Source organism: Aquarana catesbeiana, linkage group LG03 (genome assembly GCF_042186555.1).
Source record: "Aquarana catesbeiana isolate 2022-GZ linkage group LG03, ASM4218655v1, whole genome shotgun sequence".
Classification (NCBI taxonomy): Eukaryota; Metazoa; Chordata; class Amphibia; order Anura; family Ranidae; genus Aquarana; species Aquarana catesbeiana.
In genome coordinates this window covers 287,944,020-287,958,252 of record NC_133326.1, presented here as the reverse complement: position 1 = coordinate 287,958,252, position 14,233 = coordinate 287,944,020, and the positions used below count along the sequence as shown (strand labels likewise).

At 47.5% G+C, this 14,233-nt stretch overlaps 1 protein-coding gene across 1 annotated transcript; it reads right to left on the bottom strand.

Moving 5' to 3' along the window:
- Positions 1-3,566: 3,566 nt before the first annotated feature.
- DUSP6 (dual specificity phosphatase 6) lies at positions 3,567-10,403 on the bottom strand. Its single transcript, XM_073620200.1, has 3 exons — positions 9,748-10,403; positions 6,049-6,480; positions 3,567-4,961 (listed from the first exon to the last, which is right to left on the bottom strand). Exons 1-3 carry the CDS (start codon positions 10,139-10,141, stop codon positions 4,654-4,656), a joined length of 1,134 nt encoding a protein of 377 aa, XP_073476301.1. The 5' UTR covers positions 10,142-10,403; the 3' UTR covers positions 3,567-4,653.
- Positions 10,404-14,233: the final 3,830 nt, after the last annotated feature.

Here is a 14,233-nt window from a genome sequence, read left to right as displayed (position 1 = left end):
ACTTCGTTTATACTGTAATTCGGGGATTCGGATATAGTCATTCATCCATATTGGTAAACCCCAAACGTGGTGAGATTTTGCCACGATTGTCACATAGCGCACCAGAATTGCAGCAAAATGCACGTGTAAAAACGTGCCTGGGTCACAGGGCCAAAACTTAGTCCCTGAGATCCCTTGCCACAAGTGAATGGGCTATTCTACGTGTAACAAACAGAATTGTGTGTGAATCCCTCAAAAAAGATGTGAGCAGGACTTAACCACCAAGGTGCAACCTTTTACATTAATACCACCCTACTAAAAACGCTCTGTTGTAGGTGGCAGGTTGTACAGTAAGGCAAAGTTCTCACATTTGTATATGGCTAGCAAATAACACCCTTCTTTGCAAATTACCAGTAATAGCTAAAATACTTGGGACCTTGTTCATGCTATGAGTGAAACATGCCTTTGCAGAGCTCTGCCTCTGAAAAGTCTGTCTGGCTGTCATACAGACCCTCTTGTTTGAATACATTTAGTCCTTGACCTAGACTGAATATACAGACGAGGACTTCTAAGGTTTCCTGATCTGTATACGTGTAAGTCAGTGACACAGTAGTGTTTAAGCTAAAAAGATATCCACCTTGCCATTTTAGAAAGTGGTCATTAACCACTGGCTTACTGTCACACTTTGAATGACAATTGCATGGTCATGCAACGCTGTACCCAAATGACATTTTTTTTCTTTCCCCCACAAATAGAGCTTTCATTTGGTGGTAGTTGATCACGGCTAGTTTTTTTTTTTTGCTAAACAAATGAAAAAATACCAAAAAATGTTTTCATAGTTTGTTATAAAATTTAGCAAACAGGTCATTTTTCTCCTTCACTGATGAGGCTGCATCGATAGGCGACACTGATTAGCAGCACTGATAATCAGCGCCAACATCTCTAAGACATGCTGACAGCGTGAGGAGAGAAAAGCCTATTACCGGCTTGTGTTGACATCCGTGGTCAGCTGTGATTAGGCACAGCTGATCACATGTTAAAGGTCCGCTGTGATTGGCCCTTTCCGCCGATCTGTGATCAGCCGAGTCCTTCTGACCCGGCGACCACATAGTACACCACTCATGCGCCATAGGGGGGGGGGGGGGGGTGCATGGGAAGGGCAATCACGGGAGGAAGTCAATAGACGCCCTCCCCGCAAAGTAAGCCCGCACTGTAGCTGTCGTTTGGCTATAGCGCAAGCAGCAACAGGTTAATGGTAGCCCCCATATTGCGCTAAAGGGCATGTTAACATTAACAAACCACTGTATTTGTATAGGTTTTGAATGAGGGAGTTTGGAGATCCTTAAAGTGGTATTTAACAGCTTACCAGATGTTGTGTCTGCATTTGTTTCCCCCCCCCCGTTTTCACCTGGTGATCTGGCCAGTAACACTCCTCCTATATTAGTGGCCACACGCTAGATCAGGGATAAGGATGAGCTCCGGCGTGTTCGCATGCTGAACGTGCCGAGCCCGCCAGGAACTCGGCACGGCGCTAATCACAGGTAGGGAGACATTTCCCGATCTCTGCAGCCGCACATCGGGAAATGTCTCACTGCTTGTGATTAGCACAGTGCCGACTTCCTGGCAGGCTCAGCATGCGAACACGCTCATCCTTAATCAGGGGTATGCAATTAGCGGACCTCCAGCTGTTGCAGAACTACAAGTCCCATGAGGCATAGCAAGACTGACAGCCACAAGCATAACACACACAGGCATGATGGGACTTTAAAACATAAAAACTGATATGGCCATCTTAAGTCCATCAACACCACTGATTGACAATGCTGCGGTGCTAGGGTGGCTACATTGCTCCTCTGTAGATACAGTGGAGTAAATGTAGTCACGTACAAAAAAGGGAGAGGTGTATTACTAGCCAGACGAAAATAAAGGCAAATATATTTGTTTGTTTTTGGGTTTAGTTACAATTCATAGTGTATGTATAATTTAGGGTTGCCACTTCATCCCATCCCTTTAAACCCAAACACATAAATTACACAGGTTCTGAGGCTAATTTTATGCAGATAAGGCACAGAGTTCAATTACCACCTTAATCAGGCACAGAAATGGTGTAATTAATATGCGTTTGGTTATAAAGGGATGAGGTGGCAACCCTATGTATATTCCAAGGCAGGCCATAGATGATGCGATCTTTCCTGCAACCACAGGTGGCGTGAGGAGCCATCCATGCCAGGAGAACGCACAGCGATTATGGTTACTGAATATAGCAGGCAACAATAAGCACATGCCGAAAATTTAACATGCTAGATGCATCTACTTGGGTACATTCAGCCTGTCCGTAGATGGTACGAATCTCGATAGATCTCTGCTGAACTAGCCAAGATTGGAATCATCTACGGCTGGCTTAATGAACTTCTCTTATGCTGTGCTTAAATACAGCTGCAATCCATAATGTACAAAGCAGTGGCCCCTTTTCCACCGGACCAGTTTTCAAAATTACACAGCCCAAGCCAGGAAGCAGTAAACTGCAATAGCCAGCAGAAACAAGCTGATATAATTCAATTGCAGGCACAGTTCTTTCTTAAAGATCACTTTGAGAAAGCACTATGCCTTAGTGCAGAACACGTCAGATTAATCAATAGCCAGCAGAAACAAAGACAGCTTTTTTTGCATCCCAATTTATGTAGTGTTTCAAGAAAGAGACCTCTGTTGTATGTGTCAAACATACTTTCAATTGTATTTTGTTATAGCCTTTTAATAAGTGCAAGAAATGCCCGGTGAACCTGCCAGGAAAGTAGCACACTTGACATTCCTCCTCCGACCCCTCCTCCCCCCCGGCACAGTGCTGAGTTAGCATTGTTTTCAGCCGTTGACTACAGAACATCTCCACCCTAGGTAATTGAGATTGGGAGGTGTTCTGTAGTCTTAACACTTAAGGTCCTAGGGTGACTATGTTGCATCTCCATTGAAGAACACAGTCCAGATTTATCCTGCTCTCCTCAACAGCAGCTGCCCATCACACATGTAGCCAAGGCAAGATGAGGGGGAGCAGGAAGGAGCAACTAAGACAGGGTATGTACAGGGAAGAAATGCATTTTTACACACACACACACACACACACACACACACACACACACACACACTTTACAGATGGTCAATGACTTTACTGATGGTTGGCAACCCTGGTGTATGTGGGAGGAACGCACAAGTTAGAGCCTGCTGAAGGCTGCATTTTTGGTTTGCCACCAGACACAAGCCATCTAGGGAGAATATACTGTACATCACAAACATCTCAAGTCACACAAAGCAGCTCCAATTCGGGGGGGGGGGGGGGGGGGGGTGTAGTGTACTACATGGTCAGTCACACTATTACACATGGATACATCTGCAACATGTCAAATGTGCTATACAGTACAAATAACTGTACAGGGTCGTATAATCTACTTGTGTAGAAAATCAAAATTGGCGCCAATGGTCAGGGTAGAGTGACTGTGCAGCAGTGTGGACACATGACAGTTAGTACATCTCACAACGAATGGTTTTAGAGACCCAGTGTCTGGAAAACACCCACACAAAAGAATGCACATATGTTCAATAACCAAAATAGTGATTTATTAATAATTTAAAGATCTATAATAAATTTCTTAAAACTTTATTCCGTGGACATTTGGGAGCACATTGCATCTCCCTTATTGGCAATAAGTGTGCAATCTACGTTTTGCAGGTCACTGGTACATACTTCCAGTTTACACAATCCAAAAAAGAAAGAAACAAAAAAAAAAAAAAAAAACCCCCACACAAACAACCTCATACATACCATAGCATTTTAGGTGCAGCTCCATAAAAAGGTCAGAGGTAATTCACATTAGGTTTAAGAGCAATTAAAGTGTTAAAAACCACTATGTGGTTCACAAAAGCTCAGGCAAACACAGTTTACATGAATGTAAATCAGAATTACAATTGTAAATGAACAACCTTCTGTGCATACAAAATACAAGATCTTCATATCCCGATGCTGAAGAGCAACATTAGCCATTACAACTACCACTAACCCACGCAACATGTGGCTCAGCTTAAGCAATAATGACTACTGAACTCTGCTACACTTTTTCTGAAAACCATTTATGTAAAGTCCAGTCCACCTCATGTCTTTTTAAAAAGGTAAAAATATTGATTGTGCTACATAAAAAAAAAAAAAAAAAAAAAAAAAAAAAGTGAATATTTACAGAACTTTGTAAATTGAAAAAACAAAGACAACGAAAAACCAAGTACTTTCAAATTCTTTTGAAGTTTTAAATGCTTTCTTTGGCTCCTTTGAATTTTAGGAGAACCGGTCTTCACAGAAGACAAGGATATATACGTAAAATATATATATATATATATATATTCCATCCAAGACACATGGATTGTTTGCAGTCCAACTCTACTTGATTGGATCTCAAGCCACTGCATTATTAAGGCAGTGCTCTCATATAACCCTGCTAAATCATTTGGAGGTCCAAAGATTCCGCTCTCCAGAACTCGGAGACTTCAACTAGCCATCTCTTCTCACTTTAATGATCTTGATTCACAGGTTATTACCTCCTATTGAAAACACATCTGTCAAAAGCTTGTGACAGACAAAGAAACTTTTCTGAATAGGAATGATTACCACCAACATATTGCAGCGATTCAGTCTCACGTAGAATGCAAAGAATCTACTTTAAAGACATTTTGATTGCCTGGACTTGAGAAATACAATTGTTGAGGAGGGACACGATTGTCACAAGGGCTGGTAAGTCCCAATGTTCTTTCAAAATCCAACAGTTGACCCATAAAATTAAAGTTGGGGGAAATGTTGGACTTCTTCATCTTGACTATGTCATAAGCATCATTCATGGAAAGGTTTAGCTTCTGCATGAGATAGGCCACCGTGACTGTGACGGACCTGCTGATTCCTGCAAGGCAGTGTACCAGGACACCACATTTTTTTCCTCTAGCCTCATCTGAAACAAGAAAAAAAAAAAGGGGAAAAAAATAAATAAATATAAATCTGCACACTGCTGATCTTGTAGAAATTCCAAGCTGTCCTCTATACATTTCCTGTTTTATCTAAAAGAACCCTCCTAGTACTCATCTTGGGGTACAGAATAATTAGCCTTTATGTTGTAGAGATTGGAGATTGAGAGTTGTTGAGTACTTTAGCAAAAGCTAACTGGAAGGACTGACTACATTCATACACTGTGGGCCACGCTTACTAAAACTGGCTACCATGCACAGCTGCACCAGATTCTGAGTGTTCCAATCAGCTTCTAACCTTAACAATAAAACGAAGCCGATTGACATCTATGCACAGCTGCACTAGATTTTGCGCTCCAGGTTTTAGTAAATAACCCTTGTGTTAACGTCTCATAACAGGATTTAAAAACAGGTGCATTTCTGGCAGATCAGCTAGTATTTTTCTGTACGTGAAGTGCTGGCTCACACCACAGAAACAGTCCGAATGCTTTTTTTTTTTTTTTTTTTTTAACTGCACTGGAACTGAATGCAGTTGCGTTAACCAAGCCACTAGTTCCCATATAATCTGCAGAAAAAAAAAAAATAAATAAAATCAAAAACCCACCACGCACTGGACTGCATCTGGTATGAACCAGCCTGAAGGGTCTTTTAAAAATGGATAACAGAAAAAAAAAAAAAAAGTCAAATCAAATAATTATCCAACTGTTGTGCCAGCAACAATAGCTTTATTCAGTCAGGATAAGAGAAAGAGGGAAGTCACAGGGGACAGCCGATTAAGAGGAACAGGATGTCAACATTGCTGTAAAATGGGTTCCTTTGTAAAAGGAAATGCACTACAATGCTTGAAGATTAGGTACTATGTGGCAGACGGCCAAAAATGTCTTCCTGCAGTGCTCGGATTACCATCTCACTATGTTAGACTGAGGATGAAAGTTCACTAGTCCAAGGCTAGATCAGGCATTTAAAAAAGGAACTCAGGAGGCACACAGCACTTGTATTTGCAATTTAAAAGACTTCTGGTTAATCCCTAGTAAGCATGATAAAAAGGAGCAGATAAACAGCACTGATACTCACCAATAAAAGAGATGGCTTCTGGGAAAAACTGGGACAGATTTTGGCTCCAGTGGTCCGATATTGGAATCTGCTTGTACCTGAACTCCCCAGCATTTTCAAAGAGATTTGGCAGGTTGGGGGTCACATTCAGGATGTATTTAATCCCAAACTCTTCTAAAACATCCAGATTGGTAGAATCTTTGGCACAGCCGAGGTATAAGTAGGGCAGGATTTCAACTGGGAATGAAGGTTGTGTGTTGGACAGGGGGCTGCCGTCAGAGTCCGTAGCACTGCTGGGGTCCCTGTCGATGTCAGATTCGATATCCGATGAAGAATCGGAGCTGATTCGGAGGCCTCCCAAGCCTAGCACTGGTGGGGAACTACTGCTGCAAGAACTATCCAGATTGGTTTCACAATGCACTGGATACTCGGCCTGGAATTTGTTAAAACCACCTGCAAAACAGAGGGAGAATTCTAGTTAGAGCACACTGTCAGGCTGAAAGGAGAAAAAAAAAAAAAAAAGCCACAGAGCTGATGTTTATGAATGAAATGTTTAACCAAGTGCACAGTGCAAGGTGTAGTCACTTTTCATTGATAAGACCCTCTTGTCCATCAATGGAATGCAAATAAAGCACAACCTCAACGTTTTATACAGTGCTTTTCCGATAAGGTTAGACTTTGTACTTGGACAGAAAGAATGAATCCCTCGGGCTGCGATTAGCCGTGGTGATATACTCATCATGGCTGCTGATAATCTCTGTGGTAATAATCAGTAAACTAGCTATGTGGACTCCGATTTCTTTACAACGATCACACAGGAAGGAAATGATTATTTCCAGCCCATTAGTGAAGACTGTCATTTGGTCAAAGTCCAGGACTACCACTAAAAAGAATACAGATACCAATACCCATTGTGACTTAAATCTTACTATGCATTCTTTGTACCTATAAAATACACCCAGACTGGCATTGGTTTATTTGTATGCCTGCATTATACTACCATATTACAAGATGCATTATCACCATGTATGTGCATGGAAGGATTTACTTTCCTATAGAGCAGATTTGTACATCCAGGTTGTGTGCCTAGGCTAGGGGTCCATTAAGGAGACCATGCCATCTGTCAGCAACAAGAACAAGGCGCTGGTACAGAGCGACACCCCTCCTGGAACTTTTTATTTCAGTGTAAAATAGAAAAATCGAGGCAATGAGCCTTTCTAATGCTGTGACAGCGATCAGTGATGAATGCCAGCTCCTGGGGTAGGCTGCTGCAGGCTTAATACGGTGCTAACCAGTCACATGGGAAGGCCAGCTTCATTTCTGTATGAAAATCTAAGGAGATGAGCTGTGCCAGCATTCAATGACAAGTGTCAGCTTCTGGGGTAGCCTGTCACACCTGTCTAAGGAAGCAATGAGCCTCTTCTAATGGATGCCAGCTATCAATGACAGATGCCAGCTACCGGCTCAACCTGTCACGCTGCTGGTGCCAGCATATTTTCTTATGTGGAGATGCCAGGCAACAGTAATGTATGTGTAGCAGTAAGTAATGTGCAGACTGTCATTCTGGTCTAGGGTGCCCAACACCTCACCTGGGCAGCTGGAACATCGTTTGGGTGCTTAATAAATCCGACAGAGGTGATGAGCCTGGCATTGCTGGGATGCAGACTATCACTCCTGTGTGCCTCTACTGAAGGCAGACCATCGCTCTTGTCTAGGGAGTCAGCATTCCACCTGGAACTGCATTTCTGTGCTCAATCTGAGCTTTGCAGTACTGGACTGTCATGCCTGCCGGGGCCCTAATACTGGCACACAGACTATCACCTCTGCCTGGGGGACCATCACTTCTGTACCCCAGTACTGCTGCAGACTGTCCCTTCTATTAGGAGTCCCTGTACTGGTGCAGACTTTAGGTCCCTGTATTGCTTCAGACGGTCCCTCCTTTGTCCCATTGCAGACTGTCTACCCCGTGTCCCTGTACTGCTGTAGATTATCTCTCCTCTTCAGGGGTCCCCGTCTCTATACAGACTATCCCTTCTCTCTGGGGTCCATGTCCAGACTATCCCTCCGGTGTGCTGGTTCAGGCTAAATCTCTTTTGGGGTCCCTGTCCTAGTGTGGGTTGTCCCTTCACTTTAGGGTCCCGGTGTAGTCCCTGTCGTGGTGCAGACCATCCCTCTTTGGGGTCCCAGTGCAGACCACCCTCCCTCTTTGGGGTCCCCTGTCCTACTGCACATTTTCACTCCCATGTCTGTGTATCGCTGCAGACCATCCCTCCTGTATCCCTGTCACACTGCAGACTATCCCTTCTTTCTGGGGTCCATGTCCAGACAATACCCCCCCCCATTCCTGCCCCAGTGCAGACTATCCCTCCTGTGCCACTTCTTTTTAGGGTCCTTGTACTACTGCACCATTCCTCCTCTTTGGGGTCCCTGTCATGGTGCTGACTATCCCTCCTGAGTACTGGTGCATGGTGCAGACTATTCCGCTTTTTTTTGTGTGTTTTTTTTGGGGGGGTACCTGTCATGCTGCAGACTATTCCTCCTGTGCCCCTGTCATGCTGTAGAACATTCCTCCCCATCCATCCTATTTGAGGTCCCTGTCCCTATGCAGACTATGCCTTCTCTCTGGAGTCCATGTCCAGACTATCCCTCCTGTTAGGGGTCCCTGTCATGCTGCAGACTAACAGGAGGGATAGTCTGCAGCATGACAGGGACCCCATCCCTCTTCTTTGGGGGGGGGGGGCTGTCATGGTGCAGACCATCCCTCCTGTCATGGTGCAGACCATCCCTCCTGTCATGGTGCAGACCATCCCTCCTGTCATGGTGCAGACCATCCCTCCTGTCATGGTGCAGACCATCCCTCCTGTGCCCCCCTGTCATGCTGCAGACCATCCCTCCTGTCATGCTGCAGACCATCCCTCCTGTCATGCTGCAGACCATCCCTCCTGTCATGCTGCAGACCATCCCTCCTGTCATGCTGCAGACCATCCCTCCTGTCATGCTGCAGACCATCCCTCCTGTCATGCTGCAGACCATCCCTCCTGTCATGCTGCAGACCATCCCTCCTGTGCCCCCCTGTCATGCTGCAGACCATCCCTCCTGTCATGCTGCAGACCATCCCTCCTGTCATGCTGCAGACCATCCCTCCTGTCATGCTGCAGACCATCCCTCCTGTCATGGTGCAGACCATCCCTCCTGTGCCCCCCTGTCATGCTGCAGACCATCCCTCCTGTCATGGTGCAGACCATCCCTCCTGTCATGCTGCAGACCATCCCTCCTGTCATGCTGCAGACCATCCCTCCTGTCATGCTGCAGACCATCCCTCCTGTCATGCTGCAGACCATCCCTCCTGTCATGCTGCAGACCATCCCTCCTGTCATGCTGCAGACCATCCCTCCTGTCATGCTGCAGACCATCCCTCCTGTCATGCTGCAGACCATCCCTCCTGTGCCCCCCTGTCATGCTGCAGACCATCCCTCCTGTGCCCCCCTGTCATGCTGCAGACCATCCCTCCTGTGCCCCCCTGTCATGCTGCAGACCATCCCTCCTGTCATGCTGCAGACCATCCCTCCTGTGCCCCCCTGTCATGCTGCAGACCATCCCTCCTGTCATGGTGCAGACCATCCCTCCTGTGCCCTCCTGTCATGCTGCAGACCATCCCTCCTGTGCCCCCTGTCATGGGGCAGACCATCCTCCCCCCGGTAAGTGTCCCCCGGTAGGTACCTTCCAGGTAGAACGCCTTGCATCCCTCATCCTTGAGCCTCTTCATGAGTAGTCCCAGTACGGACTCCCCTCCGGTGTTCTCGTTCCATTCGGCGCTCCCCTCATCATAGAGGATGACGGTGTCGGAGCCGCACCTCCGGGCGAACGTGTCCCGGTCCTCTCCCCGGGTGAAGAGCGATCGGATGGGTAGGTTGCCCTTCTTGAGTCGGCGCAGCATGATGCCGGGGATGGCCACGTTGATGGCGGCGTCGATGTGGGACGATTCGTAGAGCTCCGGGGGTCTGCAGTCCATGACAAGGAGGCGCTCGTTGGCCAGCTGCAGCTGCTCATTGAGCCAGACCACCGACTTGCTGAGCGCCATGTCTGGGTGTACGGGTCTCAGCTTGTCTATCATTGAGGACGGTTCGCTGGGCGCACAGGGAGCGGAGCGAGCCTTCCTTCCTTCAATGGATCCCAGTCAATGGCCTCTCCTTCTCCGGATCAATCAGCTCCGCGCGGCCCAGCCACCTACTGAATGGATACAAACACGGGACGTCTCAATGGATACATTGTGTGCGCCGGCCAATCACAGCGCGCCCAGCGCCGGTTGCCTAGGAGACGGGCCGGCTGGAACAGGTTGTGTTGATGAATTGTTAATGAGTTTGTCATTCACAAAAACGGAAAGGAATTTCCGCTCTGGATCAGCCGAGTGCAAACAAGCGGCAACAGCAGATGAGGGGAGGAGGAGGAGGAGGAGGAGGAGGGGGGAGAGGGAGGAAGGAAGGAAGGAGGAGGACGGGGGAGGGGGAGATGTACAACGTGTACAGGAATTCCGAGCTCTGCCACTCACACTGCTCTCCTCTCATTATCAATGGCTGGGGGCAAAGACACCATCCCACCCTCCTCATACACACTATACATACTCCACAGAAAAGTCATACAGGGCAAATCTTCCAAGACACCTTCTGAGGGTCCCCTTTAATTGGCACTTCCTGTTCTGGCTATGGGACAGGAAGTGAAGGCAAATCTCCCCAAGGGGGACACAGAAAATTAATGGCAGGGGTTACATGCCTCTCATACACTATTCAAAAAATTCCTTTTGTTTTACTTTACCAGTAATCTAATGAAAGTAATCAAGAGCAGAGGAACTACTGCAACCAGCAAATCCCATTAATGTGAAGTGTATAGCCGCACACCAGTATGGAAATAATACAACAGGGGTGCCCAACCGCACGCCCTCTGATGTGGTCTGTCACCTCCTGCTCTGGGATGGCGGGTCAGCAAGCCCAGATTGCGGGTTCCATCCCCGAGTATCAGTGTGAAGAAGGAAGCTGGCATTAGAGGAAGCCGAGTCCATGCCTCCTGTATTGTGTTGGCTCCTGTCATAGGCAGAGAGAGAAAAAAAGGAGGGAAAACCCTTGTGCATTACCAATGGTACATTTTTATTAAAAGCATAAAAACAATGTTTATACTCACAAATGAGCAAGAAATGAAGGCTTGTCAAAATGGTGTGACAGCGTCTCTGAACACCGGACCTGATGTTGTAGGGATCAGACAATATCCCAAATGGCTGACGCGTTTCAAGGGCATGCCCTTTTCCTCAGAGCCTAGACAAACAATCAGGTGGAGTGATACCAAACATACTCCACATGGGACAGGAAAGATACAGAAAGCATTGGCTCTGCTCTCCACTGCAGCTACATTCTTCCTCCAGGGCCAGCTCCTGTCACACTGATGCTCGGGGATGGTGGGTCGGGAACCCGGCAACAGTACACGCCAGCAGTACCAGCCAGCAGTACCCACCAACAGTACCAGCCTGCAGTACCTTCCAGCAGTACCCACCAACAGTACCAGCCTGCAGTACCTTCCAGCAGTACCCACCAACAGTACCAGCCTGCAGTACCTTCCAGCAGTACCCACCAACAGTACCAGCCTGCAGTACCTTCCAGCAGTACCCACCAACAGTACCAGCCTGCAGTACCTTCCAGCAGTACCCACCACCAGGACCAGCCTGCAGTACCCACCAACAGTACCAGCCTGCAGTACCTTCCAGCAGTACCCACCACCAGGACCAGCCTGCAGTACCCACCAACAGTACCAGCCTGCAGTACCTTCCAGCAGTACCCACCAACAGTACCAGCCTGCAGTACCCACCAACAGTACCAGCCTGCAGTACCTTCCAGCAGTACCCACCACCAGTACCAGCCTGCAGTACCCACCAACAGTACCAGCCTGCAGTACCTTCCAGCAGTACCCACCAACAGTACCAGCCTGCAGTACCCACCAACAGTACCAGCCTGCAGTACCTGCCAGCAGTACCCACCACCAGTACCAGCCTGCAGTACCCACCAACAGTACCAGCCTGCAGTACCTTCCAGCAGTACCCACCAACAGTACCAGCCTGCAGTACCCACCAACAGTACCAGCCTGCAGTACCTGCCAGCAGTACCTACCAACAGTACCAGCCTGCAGTACCTTCCAGCAGTACCCACCAACAGTACCAGCCAGCAGTACCTGCCAGCAATACCTACCAACAGTACCAGCCTGCAGTACCTTCCAGCAGTACCCACCAACAGTACCAGCCTGCAGTACCTGCCAGCAATACCTACCAACAGTACCAGCCTGCGGTACCTTCCAGCAGTACCCACCAACAGTACCAGCCTGCAGTACCCACCAACAGTACCAGCCTGCAGTACCCACCAACAGTACCAGCCTGCAGTACCTGCCAGCAGTACCCACCAACAGTACCAGCCTGCAGTACCCGCCAACAGTACCAGCCAGCAGTACCCACCAACAGTACCCACTAACAGTACCCAAACAGTACCAGCCTGCAGCACCCACCAGCAGTACCCACCAACAGTACCAGCCTGCAGTACCAGCCAGCAGTACCCGCCAGCAGTATCCACTAACAGTACCCACCAACAGTACCAGCCTGCAGTACCAGCCAGCAGTACCCGCCAGCAGTATCCACTAACAGTACCCACCAACAGTACCAGCCTGCAGCACCCACCAGCAGTACCCACCAACAGTACCAGCCAGCAGTACCCACCAACAGTATCCACCAGCAGTACCCACCAGTAGTACCAACCAGCAGTATCAACCAGCAGTACCCACCAGTAGTACCAACCAGCAGTATCAACCAGCAGTACCCACCAGCAGTACCAACCAGCAGTATCAACCAGCAGTATCAACCAGCAGTATCAACCAGCAGTACCCACCAGTATCAGCCAGCAGTACATCCCCACCAGCAGTATCAACCAGCAGTACCCACCAGCAGTACCCACCAACAGTACCAGCCAGCAGTACCCACCAACAGTATCAACCAGCAGTACATCCCCACCAGCAGTATCAACCAGCAGTACCCACCAGCAGTACCCACCAACAGTACCAGCCAGCAGTACCCACCAACAGTATCAACCAGCAGTACATCCCCACCAGCAGTAACAACCAGCAGTACATCCCCACCAGCAGTAACAACCAGCAGTACATCCCCACCAGCAGTAACAACCAGCAGTACCCACCAGCAGTACCAGCCCTGGAGGACAGACAATAGCAGCCACCAGCACACCTGTAATACAATAATAATAACAGGTATACCATATAAAAAAATACATTCCTTTTGTTTTACTAGTAATCTAATCAAGAGCAAAGGAACTACTGCAACCAGAAGTATATACACTTACCAGCCACTTTATTAGGTAGACCTGTTCAATTATTATTACAGGTAACTTTTACATAGCACCATCAATTTTCCATACATATTCAGTCCCTGCCCTCAAGGAGCTTACACAATCTAAGGTCCCTAACTTATATATACAAGGCCAATCAATTTAGAGAGAATCCATCTAACTAACCTACCTGCGTGTCTTCAGAGTGTGGGACTAAACCCAAGCAGGTACAGGGAGAATAAACCCCAGAATATTTTGGTTGGCATTTGAACCAGCAACCCTCATGCTGGTAAGCAGACATACTAACCACTACACCAATTGCTTGGTAATGCAAATTGCTAATCAGCCAGTCACATGAAAGACATTCAATGCATTTAGGCATCTAGACATGGTAAAAACAACTTGCTGAAGTTCAAACAGAGCATCAGAATGGGAAAAAAAGAGGATTTAGGTGACTTTGAACGTGGCATGGTTGTTGGTGCCGGACAGGCTGTTTTGAGTATTTCAAAAATTGCTGATCTTCTGAGATTTTCACACACGATCATCTCTGGGGTTTACAGAGAATGGTCCGAAAAAGAGAGAATATCCAGTGAGGGGCAGTTGTGTGGAGGAAAATGCCTTGTTGATGTCAGAGGACAATGGGCAGACAGGTTTGAGACGATAGAAAGGCAACAGTAACTCAAGTAACCACTCATTACAACCAAGGTATGCAGAATACCATTTCTGAACACACAACACATTGAACCTTGACGCAGATGGGCTACAGCAGCAAAAGACCACACTGGGTGCCACTCCTGTCAGCTAAGAAGAGGAAACTGAGGCTACAATTCGCACAGGCT